Consider the following 26,478-nt stretch of genomic DNA (forward strand, 5'->3'; position numbering starts at 1 on the left):
GGTCCTATGACGTCAACATGATTATGAACGCATAATGTCGTTGCCATGGTAGCTCAAACTAAAGCCGAGACGTTTTCATTATGAAATGGAGTGTAGATCCGCGACGTTCCATCCCCTATCAAATGATTGAACTTGAAGTTTATGCAGTATAAAACGGCCAATACTCTATTGTACGCATACATTTTAAAACATTGAGGAACCCCCTTTAAAAAAAATGCTTATTCACTAAATAGTATAAAATGCGTCTAAGTAGCCAGCTTGTTCTATCAATAGCGGGTAAAGTTAATTAAATACATTTTCTATTCCCATTCGACTCTTTTCGCAGTTTTCTCCCACTTGAATGGGTTGTTCAAAATGACAACAGACCACACTAATAATATTGTATACTACTTCTGTATTACAGTAATATTCTACACATATGATTCGAAGGTATAACTGATTTGGCCTATGTTTTATCTTTTTGATCTTATTTTTAACATTGCACTCCCAAAGTCTCTTGTAAAGAGTCAGATGGAGACTGAATATTACATTACATTATATTACGTTACATTATTGGCATTTGGCAGACGCTCTTATCCAGAGTGACGTACAGTTGATTAGACTACGCAGGAGACAATCCTCCCCTGGAGCGATGCAGGGTTAAGGGCCTTGCTCAAGGGCCCAACATTACGTTTTATAGTGGAATGAATGTTAGTGCACATGTGAGCAAATCTACAAAAGTGAGACATCTGGATTCAACCAACTGTTGTCCTTATATTTCTTCACAAAGTTTGGATAGATAATTTTGGTAAATGCTGATCTCATCAAAATTAACTCGTCAAACTCGGGTCTGTGGAAATACTTAAAGGTCACATGGAAGTTGAATAGGTCAGTTAAGAGTAAAAATCAGTTAATTTCCTATCAAAGATATCAGTGACCGGTTCACATAATGCAAAATAAAACTAGGTTTAAAAAAAAAAAAGATTTCTCTGGAGTTACCATTTCCCATATCGTGATGATCGTTTTGACCGTGAACACGCTTTTAAACCCTGCGACCTTCAATGCGACACAGAGGCAGTTTAAATTTAGGAGTGAGTGTGCAGGGGAAAAGAAGCAGGAGGGGAATAAAATAATCAAATGCAAAAATAATTTTAATAACTTCACACAATCCACAAAAAAAAAAAAAAACCTGTGACAGAACTACTCTGCTATTACCAACTTCGATCAGTTCAATTTTTTTCCATTTGTTTGGAAGTCGGAAGGGTGCAATACCAGCTTCCGCCACTTGAGTGAGACATTTTCTATCCCTGTGCCAAATGGCAGGGCATTTGGAAACGCAATGACGCTCCTATGAACGCAATGACCTATGGACAACATTCTGGCTCTACGACTTCACAGATAATATGGAAAAACATGTAAGCTGTGCAGGTGACATTATGCCTTGAAGTAGTCCCAGTTGCTGAGAAAAAATATGTATGCTGCTAGGGGCGCCAATACAGCTCAAGTAATGTAATCTCCATTGCTATCAAAAAGCATAGGCTGACATGGGTGCCATTTTGGCTCCAAGCAATCTCTGCAGATACAGAACAAATTACAGGCCACACAGGTGCCATTATGGTTCCAAGCAATCTTAGCCGCAATGGGAAAACATGTTTGCTGCAATGTCTGCAATTATGGCTCCAGGTAATCTCTGCAGCCATGGAGAAACAGAGGCTGACACGGGCGCCATTATGGCTCAAATCCCAGTTTGGCTAAAATGTAAGACGCTTGTGTGGGAGGTTCAGAGATAAAAAATCCCAGTTTAACAGACACCAGTTTCACCGCGCCCTTTGCCTCATCAATCACCGGACAGGCCTACAGGCAGCAGGCCACATTCTGGAGAATCATTAGCTCATAATCAGTTGGTCAAGGTGCACCAGGCGACAGCAGGTGAGGAGCGGAATACAGGTGCTCTGATCACCTGTACAAATACAGACTAAAGGGAGGGGGGTGGGTAGAATTGGGGAAGTTGCGCCATAAAATGAAACCATTCCAGCTATTTTTAGGCAGCGCAGAGAAGCCCTAAAGTATGCACCTACAAAGAGCTTAGTTTCCCCTCGGCCATTTTAGAACACTCGCTTCAGCGGGAACGTCGAGCGTTCCGCAGGATTTCCACCCGCGCACCACTGCACTCAGGGGTCAAAGGTCAGGCTTTGCTTACAGAACACCATCTCTTCCCCCCCCCCCCCCCATTTGTTTGTTTGAAAGCAGGATAAGTCAAACAAAAGATTAAAAACACACACACACACGTGTAATGGACATGCCTTGCGTTGGATACACCAAACACAGTGGTGGGGTGGCAGGGAGGGGCCACAGGTTGGGCTGGGGGTCTAGTGTGGAGTGGCAGTATAGCCAAAGATTGGCTGAGTAACGCAGAGGGAACACTGACACAACCCTGGGAGAAAGGAGCAGCGGGCAGGGTGTGTTCAGGCTACACTGGCTTCCAGGAGCAGCACAGTCACAGGCATGAGCAGCGCTAGGCTAACGGGCGCTAGCAGCAGTACATTACATTACATTATTGGCATTTGGCAGACACTCTTATCCAGAGCGACGTACGGTTGATTAGACTAAGCAGGAGACAATCCTCCCCTGGAGCAATGCAGGGTTAAGGGGCTTGCTCAAGGGCCCAACGGCTGTGCAGATGTTATTGTGGCTACACCAGGGATCAAACCACCGACCTTGGGTGTCCCAGTCATTTACCTTAACCACTACGCTACAGGCCGTAGGCTAATGTGTGCTAGCAGCGCTAGACGAACGTGGCCCAGCAGCGCTAGGCTGCCGTGCACTAGTAGCACTTGGCCAATTTGCGCTAGGCTAACCCCCAAGTCCTGAGGACTGTTGGGAGAACACCAAAATGATTTTCGTGATGACACAGCTTTTGGGGTGAACCACAGTGAAACAGTTCCCATTTCAAACACTCGGCTTGGGCACTGCTAGGGGCCACTAAGCCAGCAAAAAACCCTTGCTGTGCATTATACACAGGTTAAAAATGAAGTATAAATTCCTGTGCTCCTACAGCTACTGCTGGCTTAAGGCTGCCTACCAACCGGCAGCCGATTTAAGCCCAGGTAACAAGGTGAGGCCAAAGGCTAGCCAATCAGTGCCATCTGTGGGGGGGGGGGGGCAGACTCTAGCCAATCAGTGGCTGTCAAGTGAAACACTCAAGCAATGGGCACTTGGTTTAAAAAAAAAAAAAAATTTAAATAAAAAACACAGACACACACAGACACACACACAGACACACACAGACAGACACACACAGACAGACACACACACAGACAGACACACACACACACACAGTAAACACCTAAAAACTGGCAGACAGTGCAACCCTAAAGGATATGTCAGACATAACAAGCTTTATGGCCCAACCATCATCATCAAACTCCAAACATCTCCACAGATGAACAGCCACCTCTTCATGCTCGGTCTCAGGGGTGGCCAACCCTGGTCCTGGAGAGCCGCAGCGTCCGCTGGTCTTTTGCAGTTACTCAGCCGCAATCAATCGGTTAAAGCAGTCGATTACAGTCAACTCGCCTCACCTGGTTTCTTGGGCCAAAAGTGACTGTTGCATTGGGAGGGGGGGATAAATTAAAATTAAATTAAAACCCAGTAGTCCCTGCAGCTCTCCAGGACCAGGGTTGGCCAGATCAGCTATACAGCACACTCTCTCTCACACTCTCACACACTCTCACACACTCTCACACACTCTCACACACTCTCACACACTCTCACACACTCTCACACACTCTCTCACACTCTCTCACACTCTCTCACACTCTCTCACACTCTCTCACACTCTCTCACACTCTCACACTCTCACACTCTCACACTCTCACACTCTCACACTCTCACACTCTCACACACCAGTGGTCCTTCATGTGATTACACCTGCAATTTGCCAATTTTAATCACAGGGCAAAAAAAATTAAATAATAATAATATTTAGCATTTAAAACCAACACACAGCACACAGAGACGCACATACACACAAAAAAATATATAATTATATTATTTGGACCCAAATATACGAGAAAAACACATACCATTCATAACTTTATACTGTACAAGCACACAGCAACACTGTCCCACACAAAGTGGCACTCTCCGTCCAGACTGAATAAAGGGTGCGGTTGTTTTTCTGAGATATTGTTTAGTAGCTGTGCAAGTGTTCTTTATTTTATTTCATTTGCTCATTTTCCTGCGCAGGGGAAAATCACTCGGCAGACACGATGCGCGTAAACACACCTGCTTCTGCCGGAGACGCACGGGGACACAGTGAACCCTCTAGAACATTCCGGGAAACTAGATAGACAAGTGAACTTTTTCGAACCTCACCGTGGCTACAGCAGAAGCAGTAGTTCGCGTGTCCGTTTTTTCATTTTTTCGCGCCGTTAAGCTCGCCCCCTGTCAGTAGAAGTACGAACATTGGGCCGTGCTACACCAACACAAAACACGGGAGAGAAAACCTTTTTCACACGCATGCATGGAATGGGTCTTTCATCGCTTCCGATTTTGCCGCACTCTGGGGGGGCTATCCGAGGCCTCTAATGATCTACTTGTGATTTAAACGCAATCAAACGCTGTAGTTTTATTTGAGGTGCTCATTTAGCCAGTGACATCACACATTAACTGGGGGGGGGGGGGGGGTGAAAGGTCAAAAAGATTACCGTCCAACGTTCCAAACCCAGCCCGCCCCTCCCCTTCCTCACACACGTAAACAGAACACAAGCACTTAAATCAGGCTGCACACTTTGCACATTCTCGTTGGGGGGGGGGGGGGTTGATATAGGTTTTTTAAAGGCAGGTGTGGGTGTCGATGTGTGGGCGTAGACGTGTGTTTCACTGAAAGCTTGCATTAGGCAGGACCCTACTGCACTTCCCAACTGCTGCTTCCCCATTGCACTGCACAAACTGGGAGCAGATGGGTCATATTTTACCTACCCTGATTATATACATTTTCTTTTTCTCAAGCTTTTTTTCCCCCCCAACTTCACAGAGGAGTAAATCAGTTGCACATTTTCAGGGTCGGCCCAGTGTCCCCTGAGCAGGGCAGACATTCCCCGGTTACCATAGCAATAACTGCGCTTGTTTTATTTTTTTGTTTTTTTTTTGTTTGGGTTTCTCGTCCCCTGCTGCAGCGTGTGTCCGTGTCACACAAGCGTGTGGTTTCCGCCTCTCCCTCCCCCTCTCTCTCCCTCTCCACCGCATCTTCCCTTCAGTGTGAGGTCACTCCAGCCTCCGTCCAATCACATCTGTACATCACCTCCAGGCCACACAACATGGCCGCCTGGAGTACATTTCCCCCCCCGCCCCACCCCATTTTCATTCCCCCCCTCCCCCCCCCGGCCCATTTTTTTTCCTGTTTTTTTTTTTTTTTTTTGTAGCTTGCGTGTCTTCTCTGCATCCCCAGGCCGCGGAGGGCCTCGGAGGATTAAAGTCAGTGTGGCGGCACGACGGTGCCCGTGCCCCTCTGTCCGTCTGTCTGTCCGTCCGTCTCTCCGTCCGAGCGGCCGTCCCTCCTACACGGTGCTTCGGGGAGTGCCGTTGTGCGTGACCGCCTTCAGACTGGGCGTGGCCGGCTGCAGAGTGCCCAGGCGCTGCGCGGACACGCCCACCTCGAACACCTCGTGGATGGCCTTGCGAAAACAGTGGAAGTTGTAGTCTATTAACCCTGGAGGAAGAGGGAGGGGGGGAGGGTTAGCGTTTAAACGGGCATTTCAACTCCGCGGGAGCCGCTGATCAGGAGGGTTGTGTCGTAACCAGGAACTCGCACGCCGGATTCACTGAATCAAGGGCATTGTTGGTGGTTCGATTGGTTCAGTCATTAGATCAGGTGCGTGAGTTCCTGGTCAAAACTAAAACCTTCGGGCGAGTGGGTCCCGCGGACTGGAGTTTAGAAACACCGCTTCAGACCACAGATCATCCCACATCCCCCAGCAGACACTGGGTTGAAATAGTATTTGTTCTATATTCAAATATTTATGCACATTTGATCTGTGAAGAAATGAGAGCAAACAGGCTGTCCACACCACACTTGACTTTACACTCTCCAAAAACACATGGTGCAACGCAACACACACACACACTCTTAAAACACATCTTGAGTTCAGACAGGTTAAACAAGGACTCCAACCAAGGAGCAGCCGGCCCCCAGCTCCTCACAGTCCCCACTCAAATTTAAATGTACCCAAATTTACATTAACTTCCAATGACGTCTTAAGGACAATTGTAGGCTGCAAGGGCCAATTGTGGCTCCGCAGTGGTCAAATCCCCATGAACATCTTGACTATGCGAGTCCAATTTTACCATGTTCACGTAGAGAATCGTGGGAGGAGCGAGGACATTCTGAACGTGTTGTTTCTGTGGGTTGTGTGTGGGTACCCAGTGCTCTCACACACACACGCTCTCACACACACACGCTCTCTCACACACACGCTCTCTCACACACACGCTCTCTCACACACACACTCTCTCACACACACACACTCTCTCTCTCTCTCTCACACACACTCTCTCTCAGACACTCTCTCTCAGACACTCTCTCTCACACACTCTCTCTCACACACTCTCTCTCACACACTCTCTCTCACACACTCTCTCTCACACACTCTCTCTCTCACACACTCTCTCTCACACACTCTCTCTCTCACACACTCTCTCTCTCACACACTCTCTCTCTCACACACTCTCTCTCTCACACACTCTCTCTCTCACACACTCTCTCTCTCACACACTCTCTCTCTCACACACTCTCTCTCACACACTCTCTCTCACACACAGAGAGACATACACTCACACTCTATACAGAATATACCCATGAGCAGGGACACTGGCATTAGCCACATAACAGCAGCTCAAAGTTACAGCACGTGGGACAGAGGAAGGACATATTGATAGCTTTAAAATGTGAAACTTTTTCATCTTTTCCCAAGGATGCTAATATTTTTCGCTTGGTTGGCCAACTGAGAATTTAATTTTACAGTGAAAACCAGGGGAAATCAAAGTGGGGCGAGGGAATGCAAGGGAGAGTTCTTATAGAGGGGGACTATGGACTACGGATCGTGGAGCTGGTCTTATGTAGGGGGCTGAACGATTGTGGAGAAAGTCTTATGTAGTCTGTTTGGGGGCAACATTCATCCACGTTCCACATCTTTTCAGTGCTGCAGAGGCTCCAGCAGGGGGCGCTGCCGACCCACCTTTCCGCTCGAAGCTCTCCTCCCGGAGGATGCAGACCAGGGCCAGGAACTTGGTCACCTCCTTCAGGTACAGCACGGTGGTGTTGTTCAGCTTGATGATGGCCATGGACTCCTTATCGTAGGCACTGCCACTGCCGTCCTCCTTCAGCCTGGGGTGAACCGCCACACGAGGACATCCATTATCACAGGCATCATCCACCATCGCACAGACATCCATTATCACAGGCATCATCCACCATCGCACAGACATCCATTATCACAGACACCCACCATCGCACCGACATCCATTATCACAGACACCCACCAGCACACCGACATCCATTATCACAGACACCCACCAGCACACCGACATCCATTTTCACAGACACCCACCAGCACACCGACATCCATTATCACAGACACCCACCAGCACACCGACATCCATTATCACAGACACCCACCAGCGCACCGACATCCATTATCACAGACACCCACCAGCGCGCCGACATCCATTATCACAGACACCCACCATCGCACAGACATCCATTATCACAGACACCCACCATCGCACAGACATCCATTATCACAGACACCCGCCATCGCACAGACATCCATTATCACAGACACCCACCATCGCACAGACATCCATTATCACAGACACCCACCATCGCACAGACATCCATTATCACAGACATCATCCACCATCGCACAGACATCCATTATAACAGACACCCACCATCGCACAGACATCCATTATCACAGACATCATCCACCATCGCACAGACATCCATTATAACAGACACCCACCATCGCACAGACATCCATTATCACAGACACCCACCATCGCACAGACATCCATTATCACAGACACCCACCATCGCACAGACATCATCACAGACACCCACCATCACACCGACATCCATTATCACAGGCATCATCCACCATCACACCGACATCCATTATCACAGACACCCACCATCGCACAGACATCCATCATCACAGGCATCATCCACCATCACACAGACATCCATTATCACAGGCATCCACCATCGCACAGACATCCATTATCACAGGCATCATCCACCATCACACAGACATCCATTATCACAGACACCCACCATCGCACAGACATCCATTATCACAGGCATCATCCACCATCACACAGACATCCATTATCACAGACACCCACCATCGCACAGACATCCATTATCACAGGCACCATCCACCATCGCACAGACATCCATTATCACAGGCATCATCGGCCATCACACCAACATCCATTATCACAGACACCCACCATCGCACAGACATCCATTATCACAGACACCCACCATGGCACAGACATCCATTATCATACAGACTAATGTCCACCATCACCATTACTGCTCTGAAATTAGCCATAAATAACATTTCAATCACCATGTTGTCCCTTACAACAATAGGACATTTTACATAGCCCATATCATTAAGTGAGGTCTTCTTAACTAATCACAGTTGAACAAACAAGGATAAAATAATATACAGGCGGGTTGGGCCTGGACTCAAAGGGGTGACTTCGGGAAACTCACAATAATATGAATTTTACTGCCTCGACAACTTATAGACGGCAAAAACCTGAACCAATTTTGAGCAGCTGTAGCACTTGATCTCCTGTTTCCACGGCACTGTAAAAACCGCGCTTCCACAGTGCAGCTCCACAAAAGAGGAAGTGCACTTGCCACCGCTGAACACATGACCGAGAGCTTCCTACTGCGGAGAGATCCTCTAATGAGCGAGCCCTGTACACATCTCCGCTCCTGCCCCAATTACATTCTCGGTAACGTCAATTACTTCCCAAGGATGAAATGCAATACTTATCATATAAAAACAATTCTCTCAGCTCCTATGCTCCCTATTTTCTCAGTGATGCATTGTTTGCCAAGTATTTTGTGTCTGATAAAGACATCCACCGGCGTTCTATAGCAGGCAGGAAATAACACTCACCGAGAAGTTTAGTTCACAGGGCTTCAGAGAGAGCGAACACTCTAGTGAAAAGGGGGATCAAAGCTCTCGAGTTAGCAGGAACGTCTGAAACATTTAGGTCAGGCGGCGAGTGAGACTCCGGAGTGAACTTGTAAAGGGCTGGGGGGGCGCACGGCGGGCGAGGGAGCCGTTTCCAGGACTCTCCCGGGGGGATTAAAATGCCGGAGGGGATTTTCCCGGCTCACCCGTAGATGCAGGAGACGTCGATGACCACGTCGATCATGTCGCAGCACAGCTCGTACGACTGCATGTCCACCGGCGAGCTGTCCGTGGCGATGTAGATCTTGCTGACCACGTCGAACAGAAACGCCTTCTCGATCCCTGAATTCTGGTCGCCGGGGGAGGAGAGGAGAGGAGAGAGAGACTGGTGAGAATCTCAGAACTGTGAAGCACAACTTTCACCACAACTTTCACCACTTCTGTATTCCAAACGGCATGTTTTTTTGTGTGAATTTTACATAACATAACAACGAGAAGAGGCCATTCAGCCCAGCAACGCTCGCCTTTTCCCACCACAACAGAGAACCAACTGCTAGGTTTGCCAAAATAGTATCTAGCACCGTATCAAGCCTGGTCTTGAAAACCCCCAGTGTTTCTGCCTCCACTACATATCCCTAAATTTGCCTTTGTTATTCTTATTAATTATTATTAATTGGATTTCACTAAAAAGACCACATAAAAAGTTGTTTCTCTCACAATCTTGAAACAGTAGTTAAAACATCAATTGCGTGAAGTAATCTGCAGTAAATCAGGAATAGCAGGGATGAGAGAATCCAGCTCTTCAGGGAAACAGTGTCGACTGGGTTTCAGTGTTTCAGCCAGGGCAGTTAATGAGTTAAGTGCTTAAATTGTGTCACTGATTGGCTAAAGAGCTGCGCACGCTGTTCTCCAGGCTGCTGATTGAGGGGAAGCCGTTGAAAGGAGACACTACACAGACACACAAACACTCTATTGTACTTGTACCTCTTTTCAATGTGCTTGATATTATTTAGTGTCAAGCACATGGTTCTGCAAATTTGTATAAAATGTGAATAAGTAAATAAAGTTCAACTTGACAAACACAGACAGACATACATATGCACACCTTGTTTAGCAGGTTGGGGGTAAATACACACAGATATGAAGACGCGTCGGAGGTAAATGGGTACAGACATGAAGATGTTGGGGCTAAACACGTACAGATGAACATGTCGATCATGCAGACATCCACGATCACATCCATTATCACACAGACATCCACGGTCACATCCATTATCACACAGACATCCAGCATCTCACTGGTGGCCATCATCAGACCAGCAATCATTACCACTCGACACACAAATCCATGGTCACGTGTCGGGGGTGAATACGTACAGATATGAAGACGCGTCGGGGGTAAATACGTACAGATATGAAGATGTTCAGTAGATTCTCCAGGGTGGGCAGCTGAGGGATGAGTTTCTGCACCACCTTGCTGAAGGCCTCGAATATGGAGTGATCGTAGATACTCGTCAGATAGAAGCTGGAAGGGGAGGATGGAGGAACGAGTGGAGAGGGAGAGAGAGAGGGAGAGAGAGAGAGAGAGAGAGACGTTTACTCACAGAACGAGACGGACGACATACACCAGATAAGGAAACAAAAGGCTGCGGAGAGATCACAGACTACCGCTTCACAGGCAAGCGCTCAGCAGATGTTTTCACAGCGACTCCCACAAATGCAATCATACAGGTTTAGGCAACAGTGCCGACGGCAAGTCATAAGGGTCAGAATCAACAGCAGCCAAAAAAACAACAAAACAATAACCTCACAAAGTTACAGCGCTCGCCATAACGTTTGGGACAAAGACCCATCATTTATTCATTTGCCTCTGTACTCCATAATTTGAGATTTTTTTAATAAATAAAAAAAAAAAGTGTGGTAAAAGGGCACATTGTCAAAGGACATTTTTATACATTTTGGTTTCTCTATATAGAAATGACATCAGCGTGTACACATAGTGCCCCCATTTCAGAGTACCGCAAGTTAATTGTGTGATTTCAAATCTAAAATGTGTGGCAAATCGAGACATGACGGGTCTGTCCCAAACATTATGGGGGCCGCTCTAGACGCTATCAAAAACACACAAGAAACAAATGGGCTAGAGGATATAGCAATACTTACACACGTGAACGTGTACGCGTGTGTGTGTGTGTGCGTGCGTGTATTTTTTTTCAATGCCATTTCACACTTGCTATTTACCAAATTAATTACATTAGCGCTGCATGGCAATTATACTGCCAGCCAAATTTGGTAGGTTATTCAGAAACCCCCCATTAAACCGAGAATCCATTCTCTCTCTCCTTGCAGATTTGCAACACCGCATCCATGCCCCATTAACTCTACGCTGGTGTTTCTTAAACCTTTCCTGAGTAACCCAGCACGCATGTGGCCTCTCCGTCCAACTCAACACACACTGCATTACATTACAGTCATTCGGCAGACACTGTTATCCAGAGCGACATACAGTCGATTAGGCTAATTGAGACAATCCTCCCCTGGAGCAATGCAGGGTTAAGGGCCTTGCTCAAGGGCCCAACGGCCGTGGGGTTCTTATTGTGGCGACACCGGGATTAGAACCACCGACCTTGCGTGTCCCAGTCATTTACCTTAACCACCAAGCTGCAGGCTTGCCCATACGCCCTTAAATTCATCTATGGCCTCTGTACATTTCATCTCCGATCTTTTTTACTCACTGAATTAAATGATGTTGTTGTGCACATATAAAGACAGGGTTGTTTACTTTAGTCCCTGCAGCAGGTTACATGCACCAGTTTCAATTAAGCTTGAACGGTTCCTCCGCACTCCTCTGAGCCACGGAAAACACATTTTAATAAAGCGAAACGCTCCTTTACGAGGCCTTGCTGAAAACGGTCTTTAAGGAATACAAGTCGGTGCACCCTCCCTTGTGTCCTTCTACATAACCACGGTCCCCGTGTGTATTACAGAACCAATAGAGATGAACAACAAGAGACATCAAATCAAGGGCGTATTCAGGGGGGTTCAGCTAACGGTGAGCACCAGGAGTGCATAAGAGCACAAAATGTGCTGTCATTTCTAAACGGTTCATCCGATACGGATGAAAGTGCCCTCAAATTAAAGCTGACAGTCTGCACTTCGGCCTCGTTGTCACTGTATCTTACAGAACCACAATTAACAAAAAACTGTGTCACTGTGTAGTCACTGTGTACTTGAACATTTTGAAACAAACAGGACAGGACTGAACTGAACATTCAGCTCTGGAGCCTTATGGGATGGAAAATCAGTGCCATCTCTGGCTAATTACATGCAAACTCAATTACCCCACCATTACTAAACAGAGCCAATACTCCTGCCCACAACACCACAGCCACCACCAGCCCCTAGGACTGGAGTTAAACCTGCAGACACAGCGCCCCCTCCAGGACTGGAGTTAAACCTGCAGACACTGCGGCCCTCCAGGACCGGAGTTAAACCTGCAGACACTGCGGCCCTCCAGGACCGGAGTTAAACCTGCAGACACAGCGCCCCCTCCAGGACCGGAGTTAAACCTGCAGACACAGCGCCCCCTCCAGGACCGGAGTTAAACCTGCAGACGCTGCGGCCCTCCAGGACCGGAGTTAAACCTGCAGACACTGCGGCCCTCCAGGACCGGAGTTAAACCTGCAGACACTGCGGCCCTCCAGGACCGGAGTTAAACCTGCAGACACTGCGGCCCTCCAGGACCGGAGTTAAACCTGCAGACACTGCGGCCCTCCAGGACCGGAGTTAAACCTGCAGACACTGCGGCCCTCCAGGACCGGAGTTAAACCTGCAGACACTGCGGCCCTCCAGGACCGGAGTTAAACCTGCAGACACTGCGGCCCCTCCAGGACCGGAGTTAAACCTGCAGACACTGCGGCCCCTCCAGGACCGGAGTTAAACCTGCAGACACTGCGGCCCTCCAGGACCGGAGTTAAACCTGCAGACACTGCGGCCCTCCAGGACCGGAGTTAAACCTGCAGACACTGCGGCCCTCCAGGACCGGAGTTAAACCTGCAGACACTGCGGCCCTCCAGGACTGGAGTTAAACCTGCAGACACTGCGGCCCTCCAGGACTGGAGTTAAACCTGCAGACACTGCGGCCCTCCAGGACTGGAGTTCAACCTGCAGACACTGCGGCCCTCCGGGACTGGAGTCGGACACCAGTGGGAAAGGGCCTCAGTGCCAATCCTTTCTTTCTCTAATGACCCAAGAATTTAACAGCGTTGTTAAGAGAATGCCAACCATGTCGTGTCGTTCTGTAAACGGTCCTCGTGACCACCAGGCAGGCAGGAACACACTGCGGTTCTCCTCCACAGTCTCCTCACCCCCACCCCTCCCCAGAGGCTTGCAAAACACCCGAAAAAGAACACCACCACAACTGGCACTTGCCCCACAACCTTTCGAAACTCGTCAAATATTTCCACCTCCTGTCGTGTCGCAACAACATGCCAGGCATTGCCGGAATCTTGGATCCCATACAGGGAAAAAAAAAAAAAAAGGGGGAATAAACAGGAATGTCCTCACCAGCTTTCACCCACCTGCTCACACACCCCTAGCCTTGCCCTTACAGTGGAGGAAACGCATGCAACTGAACCTGGTCGTGAATCAGCCCTTTTCATTCTGAAACATAATTCATCGCTGGCTGGAGGTTTAGAGTCGTCAGTGTGACTCATACACACGCCTAAATGGCAGGGCGGAGTCAATTCACCATCTACACCACTAAACACAAGCCCCTCCCTTTATTTTTTTTTACACTTTAAAACTTCCTGTAATCTGGGAGGAATGTTTACTGGCATGCGGAGTGGCGAAAGGAAATGCATTGTCGTCGATACGTAGAACGACATTCTTCTTTGCACAGGTTCGAACATTTTCGGCAAGCATTTTGCGGCAAATTCTCTGGAATCTGCAGGATGGGTTATGGGCATGTGGAGAGTTGCAGTCTCACCAGGCACAACTGGCACAGGTCTGTATCCCGACGCAACACATCCAAAAAAAATAAAAATCTAAAAAATCGTGAAAGTAAATTCCCAGTTTTTAAAGGGTTTTCAGCGTGATGAAAACTGTATGACCACAGCACAGTTTTGGGGAGAAACTTCCCTGGGACTGACCCATAGAGCTGTAGAGTGGGCCTGTAAGCTATACCAGTATACGTTTATATCTGTGAAGGTCTGAGCTGGCCAATTCACCTGAACCACCTCAAAATGCAAACACTTTTTTTTTCTTTTTCTTTTTTTTTTTAACTGTATCTTGGAATCCAGAACTTGGGTAAGACATGACCATGTACACATCGAGAGCTTTCACACTGACAGCTGATTGGACAAAATAATGGTTTTTTAAATATATATAATGGTGGGGTAATGTATATAAAAGCCCAATATAAGGGTCTGAAGAGCATATCCTACAATATTATTCATATGCAGTAATAAGGCGACGGCCGGGCCCACCTAAGATGGAGCTTGTCGAGGCTGGCGTCGGCCAGGTCGTCGTTGGCTCTCTGGTGGATGTCCCTCTGCGTCTCGATCTTGTGGTCGTCGGAGAGGCCGTCCACTTTGTGGATGAACACCTCGAAGTTGATCTCGGGGTTCACCCTGTAGGCCCGGGACACGGTGAGGTGCAGCCGGCCGAGGGCCTCCACGTAGTCGTCCTGCGGCACGGGCGGGCGGGCGGGCGGGCGGAGCCAGACAGACACACACACACAGACAGACAGACACACAGAGTCAGACGCACCAAAGCACAGCCACATCTCCAGGCCTGGAACACGGTGCCGAAAACAGGGCACGGTTTCTCAAAGCAGAATTAAGGATGGATTGAAGTAATAATAATAATAATAATAATAATAATAATTTAAAAAATACTCTGAACCCAGGTCTGTGGGAGAAGTGCATGGTGCAAACCCAGAACCATCCCCAACCTGGAACATGGACTGAAATAAAAAGAGCTGTTCCAGGTTCCTCTCTGCAGTCATCCAGCTAAATCCGTAATCCTGCTTTGAGAAATAACCACCCACCCACCCACCCGCCCAGTAACCGCCAGAAGTCCCACACACAATACCAGACTCAAACGACACCATCTCTTCATCAGGGACTGGAGAGTAGCCATGTGCGTATGAGGAATTTAAGTTAAACAGGCGCACAGAGCTCAAACAACTCTCAACATGTTTGCAGTTTCAGCTGAACAAACATCAGGAAAAAAAAAAAAAAAAAAAAAGTCTGAAAGTATGCCAGTATTAAAGTGGGTACGTGTATCACATGCAAACAGCACACTTGTTGATCTTGGCAGGCCTAAATAAAAGATTTGGGTGGCCTTGGCTTGGTTCTGTACATATAAACTGCTACCAATTATCCAATACAGATCTGTGACCGATTCAAATCACATTACAGGGCCAGCCTCAGATCCAGTAGCCAACTGGCCCCCGATTTAGATCATGATTAAGCCATTCTGCCAATTAGCCTCATTAGAGAAGCGATTCACAGTCTCGTTATCGCAGGCAGGACGAGCACCGCCCGTCTGCCGAAAAAAACGTGCAGAACACATTTAAACAAACCGGCGTAACTCCAGTCCCGACCCTTCAACTTAACCGGTTCTCCGCCATCAGTAGCACAACCTTTACCCAATCATAGCCAATCTGGATTGAGTTCAAACTAAATTCAATTACCAGCTACAGCAGGGTAGTTTGTAAGAAGAAGAAAAAAAAGAAAAGAAAAAAAAAAACTAATAATAATAATTATTATAATAAAATGGGCAGCCTGTAGTGTAGTGGTTAAGGTACATGACTGGGACCCGCAAGGTCAGTGGTTCTAATCCCGGTGTAGCCACAATAAGATCCGCACAGCCGTTGGGCCCTTGAGCAAGGCCCTTAACCCTGCATTGCTCCAGGGGAGGATTGTCTCCTGCTTAGTCTTATCAACTGTACGTCGCTCTGGGTAAGAGCGTCTGCCAAACGGCATTAATGTAATGTAATGTAATGTCAAAATAATCTATGTTTAACGGAAAATTAAGTAGAAGTGGTGATTCATAACACACTTTTGTTTGGTGTCTTGCAATAATTCACAAACAAACCTACAAAATGTTTTTTTGGTAAACAGCTTTTTTTGGCAAGACCTTTTTCCTCACTCCTGGCTACAGACATTCAGGACAGCAGTACAGGATGTCCTATTCTATTTAAAGTCGTCTCCTATGTTGTGGGTTCATTGTCAAAATAAAGAAGCCAGTAAAATCGACACTTTTTTCCTTCTTTTTTTTTTTTTGCCACAGCATAATATTACAATGAACACATTATGATGGCGGCATATCACTTCTGCGACGAGAGCCGTAGGAAATGTATGTTCACATATTTCCAGACGTCTAGAATGACAGCCCTGAGGAACAGGAAGAGCCACACCTGTGAGATTTCTCCAGGAAACAGACCCGGGAAGCTCCGAGTTGGTGCTTCCTAAACTGCGGGCCAGGAGTTGGCCAGGAGAACGGTGAAAAGTACTGGCTACAGGACAACGGGGATGTGTGCGTAGTCTTCTTACTAACCAGGAAAGTTCTTCCCCCATTCAAGAAGTAAACCAATAGCAGAGGACTGGGGGCATGTCATAAGCACGCACCACAAGAGCTTTTTCACCCCGACAGCTGAGAGAGAGAAGAGGACACAACTAGAGAGTTCAACAATATGACCAAATATGACTGGCCCCAGAAACACAGAGCCTGAAGAAAACAGCAGTTCCTGATTAATGCACGTTACTCTAAATGGCTCATTAAAATTAACTGAATTACCGACGGTTTGAATTTGCAATTAACACATTAAGAAGAGATGGGGCAGATTCAATTAATTAACTCAGTACGTAGGTACACTGCAGTGGGTTTAGAAAGCCCTTAGGTAACATGCATTTGGTTCTCCAACGTGTAGAAATTGGGGGAACCCGCAGATCCCCCACACCCTTGGTTCCGATCGAGGTCAGGTCACACACACACCTGGGCGTCGATGACGAATATCAAAGCCCCCGTGCCCCTGAAGATCATCTCGTAGTCAAAGGTGGGGTCGAAGAAGTCGACCTGCCCGGGGAAATCCCAGATCTGGAAGTTGACGAAGGAGCTGTTAGAGATGTCGTCTTTGTAGATCTTGTTGGTGCTCTCCAGGAACAGCGTCTCGTTGGGCGACATCTTGTGGAACACCACCTGAACGGAGACACCGAGAGAATATAGGCGAGATGAAAATTTGCCCAGAAAGAGTCCGTTTAACGGTGCGTCAAAACCGCAAACTTTATGCAAAACGGCGCGCGTGATACACTGACCAATGAAGCACTACCCAAATATCGAGGCTAAAAATGGGGCCTTGTGACGTTGCCCCCTCTACGTCGGTAACGTCACCAGGAGAACAAGAGAGCACAAGCGCTGAGCGCACCTGCCTACAAGCAACGGAAGTGTTCAGGTAAAGCTTCCGACTTGCATATGGGAAGGAAATTAAATGTACAGTAAATGTACAGTAAATGTCTAAAGGCCAAAAAACCTGCGCGAACAGAAAACACTACCGAGATGATACAGGGAAATTTTAACTTGAAAGCATTCCCCTACGATTATAATTTTTGCCAATTTCATATCCTGCAGACTATTTCCTTAACGCATAGCACAGATTAAGTCTTTTTCCCTATAATAAACACACCATAATTTATGCTTGCAATGTATTAATGGTACAAAGTCTGCCAGTCTGATCACAGATGTAATATTTTATGGTCAATTATTCATTCACACTATCACAAAGTCACAAAGACGATTTAAAATATCATAAGTGGCAACCACAATAAATCAACCCCAACATTAAAAATACTGTGTGCAATGTCCGAGTGCTTACTTGGCTTGACTGTGTATACACTCAACTGGAAAAAGATGAATGTATATACGTGCGCAGTCCATAAAAAAAATAACCATGACTTGCAAATTGGGGCAAATGTTACTGGGTAGCCAGGCGTGCGTGTGGCTAGGCAGCCGTGGACTAGTGCCAGCTTGCGATTCACCACCGGCAGTTAATTAAATGGCCATCCTGGCTAGGTGACGTTAGCCAGCGCACAAATAACCACCTCTAGGTACCAAATACAAGGTGCCAGACGGGAACGTCTCGTCGGGTGCCTCTCATTGGTTACATCATATATAAATAGGTTGTGCGTAAGGTTGGTCCTTGGCTAGCGTGCGCGTATACTACAGGCAATTTCTATGTAAAATAAATACACAAATATGCAGCTGAACTAAACAAATATCTAGCCACATTATGGATTTTTTTCTTGGGTCACATACCCACGTGTGTCAAGTGTGTTCCACTGGTAGCAGAAAGAAACCGGTTGGCTAAGAAGCTAGCCAGCTCAAACACCTGCATTCCACCTGGAAAGCGTGGCTAGCCAGCTAGCCATCTTGTTCATTTCGCCGGCCCATTTCCCACATGCCATTCCTACAGCAGGCAATCCGAACATTGTCTAGGACCATGCTCTTAGGCTTTCCGTGAAGTAGACCGCTCCAGTTAAGTCACTCAGAGTAGATGTCCACTAGCTAGCTAATTCTAGCTCGATTCGTTAGCTAGGTAGCCGCTAACAACGACGCAGCAGCAGCTGACGCCTGAAGTGACCACAAGCTACGATAGCTAGCTAAACGTCAGTTTAAAAGTAACAAGCTAGCTAGTCAGCCCGCCTCCATGGAGGTAGCAACATGCGTAAAGTCTGGGTAAGTTAAGTTAGATACGAAAATAGCAAGCTAGCGAAATGATCGCCATCTATAACCTATGCAATAGTGTGCATGCAAGGAAACAGTTTCACTCTCCCAGTATCAGCTGATGATACAGCAAGCGAAATGGCTAGGGTTTAGCCAACACCGAAAGGCGTTATGTAAAAGACAACACAAGTGAATCACGTCCGCTGCCTCTCACGCGGTTTCTCTTCCTACCTTCTGAATAGAAGACTTGCCACTCCGCCGTAATCCCATGAGCAGTATCCTTGGCTTGCTGTCGGAGGGTGCCGGACTATCCTCGATGTCGCCCTCTTCCACCCCATAGCCAAAATCTTTTGGAAAAGAGTCTACTACACCGTAGCTACCCGCCAGTGGCTCTTCGAACTGAATAGACATTTTGACCCGACAAAGCTAGCCTCCCCGATCCCCCCCTTTTTCCCTCGTTGTATTCGTGAATGCCACCTTCCACCACCGACCGCCAACAAAAGAAAAAGCCTTGCAAGTATTTGTGTAATGTCTGCCCAACTAATGTACTCCCCAGAACAGGGTAGAGTTCTCTCTACTCCTTTAAATCTTTGCGTCCCCGTGTTTCCCTTTCAACGAAATCCAGCGCTGGAACCCACCCACCGGTTGTCCCATTGGTCGACATCCTGACAACGGGCATTTTCATTGGCCAGAGGCGACGTCGATCAGAACACCCCTGAACAAGCAGGGTGGTTCATCTCGTGTCATATGTTTTGCAGTCACCTGACTGCGAACGGTGCGCGAGCTTGTTTTGTATGACCTTTCACCTGAAGACAGGGTAATCGCGAAGTGTAGTTTTCAGTTTAGCTTGTAAGAAAAAAGTAGCCAAGTTACCACCTAAAACACAATTTTACTTCCAGAAAGTAATCCTTGATGCAAATCATACATATTGCTATTTACATTTGCATTTGAATTGCATCGACAAGGTAGCCTTGTTTACATTTTGTGTGTGAGCATGTGAAGTAATTGGAGATACTTTTCACTAAGGTTAATGCTTACCGCCTATGTGATGCATGTGACACAATTTGGTATTATGTCTCTGTCCATTGGCATGGTAATGTGTGCTTTGTGTCAGTTGTACTGGTGACATTTTTGTTGCAATAATCACTCGCTGCTTTGGCATTCCTTCCATCGCAGCTTTCATTTAAAACAGACCTGCCCAACCTTGTAATCCTGCAAATCTACCATCCTGTAGGTTCTCATTTCAACCCAGGTTTGGCACACCCGATTCACTAATTAGCAGCTCCGGGAGCTGTTGAATGAGGTGTGCTTTGTCTGGGTTGGAGTGAAAACCGACAGCACGGTTGATCTCCAGGAAAAGGGTTGGGCAGCCCTGATTTTAAAACACATTCAATTAGTTGTAATGTGCCTGTAATACACAAAGGTAACAGAAGCTTGACCTCTGGGTGAAAGTTCAGGTCCCATTGCCCCAACCCATGTCACGATGCAGCTGGTCCAAACATCGGTCTATTATCACAACCATCTATTACGTCCACCTATTATCTAACCTACTTATTCCTGGGCAGGTCACTGGGGAGCTGGGGCATATCTCAACATGCATTTGGTGGGAGGCGGGAATACATCCTCGACAGGCCACCAACCCATCATACCTATGGGCAATTTGGACTCTCCAATTACCCTAACCTGAATTTTCTTCTGTACTGTGAGAGGAAACACGATTAAAACCCCAGAGTAAACTCGTGCAGACGTTAAAACTCCACACAGAAAAGCCCTGAGCGGGATTCGAACCCTGAACCTTCTTGCTGCAAGGTGACAGTGCCATAGCTGCACCCACCACCCTGCCAAAAAAAATGAAGCTCCTCAATGCTGCAGCAGACTTCTTTGGATAGGAGAGAGCTTGGGAACACATGGCCAGCAGATGAATGTGACGATGGCAGGAGTGATCCACCAGGGGGCGGTGTTCCCCCTGGCCTGCCTAGATGCAGTGACTCAGTCTGCTACTGGGACGTTGTTCTGTAAGCGTTAGAGCACTGTCTCTCAACTCCAGGCCTCGGAACTCACTAGCAAGAAGGCGTTTGTTCCTGGTGACCACAAAATCCTTCAGGCAAGTGGAGTAACACTGCCTTAGAGTATATAATATATAGACAGCAATGCCAATAGAAACCAATTGGGGGGGGGAATTCCAACACGCTGGGCAGCAGCTTCGAGCAGTGCTCATTTGTGCCCTTGGTCACATGCACAACCAAGAAAATGCACGGTAATTACATGCCTCGGCTGATGAACCAATGAAAAAACGCTAGGGCAGTTGCCATACGAGGGAGCAAAGATTTAACATCAGAAAAAAAAAAATTCTAGAATAAACATCAGTCTATGATCAGAAATATTTTTAATTTTGCTGTCAAACATGAATGGAGTCCAATGGGAAAAAAGGCTTTTTGAGCAAAAAAAAATATAGGCATAAGTAGGGGGGCAACATCGTATCAAAGGTTCCCTGCAGAAACAGCCACAGTAAGCATAGATTCCATTTGTCTGTGATTTCCATCCACCAAAATACTCTTCAAAAAAAGCACCATTGACTCAAATATCTACACCAAAACTTCCCCCCTATACAGGTGTATTTGTAAATCTCTATGCAAGGGGGTTACTCGCACACCTGATAACCCTTGCTCCAACAGCATGCTGCAATTGCACAAGCAAATTTAAATGCACAAGTTGCAAGAATGATATGCTCCCAGGCCAAGGTACACAAGGCGATGTGTATTGAGCTGAATGTAGCTCCGTTACAAATATTATGAATGTAGACACACACACACACACACACACACACACACACACACACACACACGCACACACACACACACACACAAATCCCACCAGTTCATCCATCATTTCTATACATTTTACACACAAAAAGGGCTCAAGAAGCACAAAGCAAGAAGTGACATTTGTAGTAATAGAGCGTGTCCACATGATGGGGCAAAAGTCCATGTTTAGCCCTACACAGTTTCAGGAGAAATACAGTAAAAGCAATTCATATGTAGTATTTGCTATTTGCTTTTGTGTGTGTGTGTGTGTGTGTGTGTGTGTGTGTGTGTGTGTGTGTGTGTGTGTGTGTGTGTATATATATATATATATATATATATATATATATATACACACACACACACACACTTACACACTTCTACATTTCATTAATTTGCTTACTTTAAAGTACAACTTCCACTTGTGGGTAATATCACAATGTTAAATCACCTGGATTTGCCAATTAACACAATTCTTCAGCCCGGAGGTAAAACTAATCAGTGAAATCAGATGGCTGAGTTCACAGGTGGAAGAAACACATGCCAGGACTTGTATACTACTTTCTGACCCCTGGATTTCCACCCGTAAAAAAAAAACAGGAAAACACTAACACCTACAGACCAATGCCCAAAACAAAGCATAGGCGAATTTGAAACCAGGACATTCTTTAATTGAATCAGTAGCCTATAACGCACTTGTCACTATTAATAGCTAACCGTTTTAGACGTAGGTCTACATCAGAGATGTATGAAATGTAACAAAACCAGAGGTTGCTAGTGGTTACCGTTTGTTTTGGTTTGCGCAGACTCCATTGAGCTCCCGAGGAGAGCATGCTCACACCGACAGTTTCCAACTTAGCCAAGTTAGCTGAACAGGCAGCCGTGGTGCTTCGGAAAACGAAACTTTAGACTACGTTAGATAGCCAACTAACGTAAACGCACAACCATGGCACATTACAGAGTAAGTGTTACGTTTGCATTATTTAGGTAGATGAAGCAGAGGTTTACTATATTTCTTGTCAGTGTTAAAAGCTTAATGTCTGCTATGGTCCGTCCCGCAAATGTTTTTTGTTGTCAAGGAAGTTGGTTCGGCGTGAGGCAGCAAGTTATTTATATCGGCTAGCTCGTTAGCCTGTTAGCTAACGTTGATCACTAATTAGTTAGATAGTTGGCATATTAGCAGCTAACTGGCCAGTGGAGTGCTTTCTGCTGGCTATAGCTACGAGCTGCAGGGTTATTACGCTTTTTGGAATAGCCACAAGCAGCGACATTCCTTGCTATTTCTGCATAAAACGTCAACGTTTTAGAAAACTAGCAAGCAAAGGGCGGATACAAGCTGGCTTGTTATAACAAGAGCATTCGGTGACATCAGCTAAAATAGTTCATGATTATCACTAGTTTCCATGGGCGTCACATCACCATGGCTAATTTATACATTTTTTTCTGGATATCTAATATCAGACGAACTCACGAAGTCATGCTAGCTAGCTATAATGATTTATTGGCTTTCCCGTGATACTAGTTCCCGGTTGCCGTACTTTCCCTGGTTATCACCGGCCCGTTTCCGTTTCGAGGGGCTGCTAATTTTGTTTTGGATTGTCCTTGAACTAAGTGAGCTGTATTCCCCCGCAAAGCATGTGAATTGTAGGCTATTTGGGTTATGGCTTCTTGTTAGAGAAAGAATATTAAGTCGGAGGCTTTATCAGTTCTTTCTCTTGTTGGAAATAATAAGCAGCTTTCCTATTAAACGAAGTGAAAGAATAATTAACATTAGTATGCAACAATTAGCACAGAAGTATATAATAATTCACATTGCGCGCATAAGGGGGTTGCAATAATACAGTAATGCTTAATATTACCCTTCGCTAATTCAATTAACGTCATTAGTGTATTTTTTTTTTCAACTTATATTTCCATTTCCCCCCGTTTTTTAGGCTTCTGAATCGAAACGTGAGCAGTTTCGGCGGTACTTGGAGAAGGCTGGTGTGCTGGACAGTCTCACTAGTGGTAGGACACTTATTGGACATGAGCTCCGACGCACAGAGCAGTAATATTGTGTGATTGCCTGCCGTGAACATTACACCTTCTCACAATGTCTTCCCTCTCCCCGCAGTACTGATAGCTTTGTATGAAGAGAATGAAAAACCGAACAACGCTCTGGAGTATCCTTTTGGGCAGTTCAATAGGCGTTCCAGTTTTTTTTAAAAAACCACCTGCAGCCACTTGGTTGTTTTCTGAGGTTATTGCAGGCAACTGACGATAAGTGGGGATTGGCTTGATACGCGGATGGGGATTACCACGTTGCTATTGGAAACAGTGTTGGTGACCACAAGGGGGCAACGTTTAAGCCGTAATGTAATTGGTAGACAATGTACACTCAGTGAGCACTTTAAGTATTTCTTTGACTTAAGTCTTCTGTTGATGTAACCCATCACCTTTGAGGTGTTGTGTGTTCAGAGATGCTCTTCATACCACTGTTGTAATGTGTGGTTATTCACGTTATTGTCACCTTCCTGTTAGCTTCGCCCCTGGCCTGTCTTCAATCTGGCCCTTCTCTGTCCTTCAGAACTGCTGCTCACTGGCTGTTTTTTTTTTTTTTTCCCCCACACCATTCTCTGCAAACTCTAGAGACTGTTGTGCGTGAAAACCCCATGAGATCAGCAGTTTCTGAGATACTCAAACCACCCTGTCTGGCACCAACAACCATTCCACGGTCAAAGTCACTTCGGTCACATTTCTTCCCCATTCTGACATTCTGGTCTGAAAAACAGTGTAACCTTTTGATCACGTCTGCATGCTTTTATGCAGTTAGTCACTGCCTCAGGATTGGCTGATTAAATATTTGCATTAACAAGCTGGTATCCCCGATAAAGTGATCACTGAGTGTATAATTGCCACAGTGGATGTGCCCGTATTGTGCACCTCTGATGTGCAGCCCAGTTTTGGGGGTTCCTCAATTGTTTTTATTGGTCATCCAGGTAAGAACAGTAGCCAGCTAAGCTTGTTTGTGGCAGGGACATTATTGCAGATGACATAATTAACTGGAAAAACTTAAATATACGTTCAAAAGTAGCTGGAGAAACAGGGATCTGTACTCGGCTGTGTAAATGACAGGGAGAGGCCTTAACCGGAGCCCCAGTTTCCTGAAGCAGCACCTGGGCGTGGTGAGCCCCGAGCCGGCCGACGTGGAGACCCTGCGCCTGGAGCTGGCTGAGCTGCGGCAGAAATGCGACCTCCTGGCGGAGGAGAACAAGGAGCTGAAGAACCGGGTACAGCCGCCACCGCCGCTAATCAAGGCCCGATTAAGGCCTAATTAAGGCTTAATTAAGGCCGAATCAGCTTAAAAAAACGTCCCCCGAGCCGCGGTGGCGCAACAGGCTAAGACGCAGCGGACTTGCGGTTGCAGTTTGCTGCAGTTGCACACCGGGGACCGGGGTTCAATTCTCGGTCCTGCCAAAAGCCAAGTTTGACAATAAGCACCTCAGGCGCCTCGGAATCACGGCAACGGGCACGAGACGAGACGGCTTGAAGAAGGCGTGTCGCTCTCATTCGGGCCGCCGAGGGACGGGGTACGGGCGGTACATCTAATACGACTACCTCCAATTGAATCAGACGAGGTACAATTGGCTACCAAATTGGGAGAAAAAGGGAAAAAATCTGGGGGGGAAAAAGCCAAGTTTGGCCGGCTCACGTGGGGCAGCAATGATTGGCTCGCTGCTCCAGAGGGAGGGACTTGGCAGGGTTATTAGATCGCCGCGCAATAAGCACCTCGGGCGCCTCGGAATGACGAGACGGCTTGAAGAAGGCGTGTCCTTCTCATTCGGGCCGCCGAGGGACGGGGTACGGGCGGTACATCTAATACGACTACCTCCAATTGAATCAGACGAGGTACAATTGGCTACCAAAATGGGAGAAAAAGGGAAAAAATCTGGGGGGAAAAAAGCCAAGTTTGGCCGGCTCACGTGGGGCAGCAATGATTGGCTCGCTGCTCCAGAGGGAGGGACTTGGCAGGGTTATTAGATCGCCGCGCAATAAGCACCTCGGGCGCCTCGGAATGACGAGAAGGCTTGAAGAAGGCGTGTCCTTCTCATTCGGGCCGCCGAGGGACGGGGTACGGGCGGTACATCTAATACGACGGGGGCCCACTTGCGGGTCTCTCCAGGGTGGGCAGACAGCCCTTTTGGGTGGGCACTGCTGGAGCCCACCTGTAGACACGCCCCCAGTAGATACGATTTCCAAAAGCTCACAGTCCTAATTGGGGTATGTTTCTGATTGGCCCAGACAGCGTGAAATGATGGACATTGTAGATTTGCACATTAATATGAAGGATACTGAAGCATCTGTATGAAAAAATATCGTCCATTGCACACAAAAGCCGTCCGTGCCAACTTGAAAACATACATTAAAACAGTATAATAATAGAGAAAAAAAACTGGAAGTGAACTATTAATTTTAGGCATGTGGAGATTATATGCCTTATTATTATTATTTTTAATCTTTCAAAATCTAACTCCCCCCCCCCCCCCCCCCCCGCCCCTTTCCACAGCTTTTGCAACTTGAACCAGCGCAGGAAGACGGACCGACTGAATGAAAGTACCTCACGGGGACGCGGCAATAGTTCACTTTCTCTGTCTCTTTCTCTCACTGATCACTTGAAAGTAAGACAACACTGGACTTGTTAGGGATTTTCTGTTTCTGTAAATATCTTCTTTCTTTTTTTTTCTAAGTTTTAGTTTGATAGAAATTTTTTTATG

The 26,478-nt window shown here is 46.8% G+C and overlaps 2 protein-coding genes across 3 annotated transcripts; one reads left to right on the plus strand and one right to left on the minus strand.

Moving 5' to 3' along the window:
- Nucleotides 1-5,371: 5,371 nt before the first annotated feature.
- Nucleotides 5,372-22,803, minus strand: rragca (Ras-related GTP binding Ca). 2 transcript variants are annotated; one of them, XM_061243540.1, is made up of 7 exons: nt 22,510-22,803; nt 17,199-17,402; nt 14,684-14,883; nt 10,608-10,722; nt 9,404-9,546; nt 7,218-7,366; nt 5,372-5,692 (listed from the first exon to the last, which is right to left on the minus strand). In XM_061243540.1, exons 1-7 carry the CDS (start codon nt 22,555-22,557, stop codon nt 5,541-5,543), a joined length of 1,011 nt encoding a protein of 336 aa, XP_061099524.1. In that variant the 5' UTR covers nt 22,558-22,803; the 3' UTR covers nt 5,372-5,540. The 2 variants fall into 2 exon arrangements, with proteins under 2 accessions (XP_061099524.1, XP_061099516.1); XM_061243532.1 differs by lacking the exon at nt 22,510-22,803 and adding an exon at nt 19,155-19,515.
- LOC133129444 (c-Myc-binding protein-like) lies at nt 22,522-26,478 on the plus strand. The gene is made up of 5 exons (XM_061243554.1): nt 22,522-22,685; nt 23,659-23,731; nt 23,838-23,886; nt 24,864-24,993; nt 26,271-26,478. The coding sequence occupies exons 1-5, from the start codon at nt 22,671-22,673 to the stop codon at nt 26,313-26,315; spliced, it is 312 nt and encodes a 103-aa protein (XP_061099538.1). The 5' UTR covers nt 22,522-22,670; the 3' UTR covers nt 26,316-26,478.

Source organism: Conger conger, chromosome 1 (genome assembly GCF_963514075.1).
Source record: "Conger conger chromosome 1, fConCon1.1, whole genome shotgun sequence".
Lineage (NCBI taxonomy): Eukaryota > Metazoa > Chordata > Actinopteri > Anguilliformes > Congridae > Conger > Conger conger.

What these genes read in the sequence shown, in the direction of transcription:
- LOC133129444 (XM_061243554.1), top strand. An exon ending in GCTGGACAGTCTCACTAGTG is followed by an intron (nt 23,732 to 23,837) that starts GTAGGACACTTA and finishes CTCTCCCCGCAG; the next exon opens with TACTGATAGCTTTGTATGAA. An exon ending in ACAAGGAGCTGAAGAACCGG is followed by an intron (nt 24,994 to 26,270) that starts GTACAGCCGCCA and finishes CCCTTTCCACAG; the next exon opens with CTTTTGCAACTTGAACCAGC.
- rragca (XM_061243532.1), bottom strand. Translation starts at nt 19,334, where the DNA reads ATGTCTATTCAGTTCGAAGAGCCACTGGCGGGTAGCTACGGTGTAGTA. An exon ending in GCAAGTCTTCTATTCAGAAG is followed by an intron (nt 17,403 to 19,154) that starts GTAGGAAGAGAA and finishes GTCTCCGTTCAG; the next exon opens with GTGGTGTTCCACAAGATGTC. An exon ending in GACGTCTCCTGCATCTACGG is followed by an intron (nt 7,367 to 9,403) that starts GTGAGCCGGGAA and finishes GGTTCACCCCAG; the next exon opens with GCTGAAGGAGGACGGCAGTG.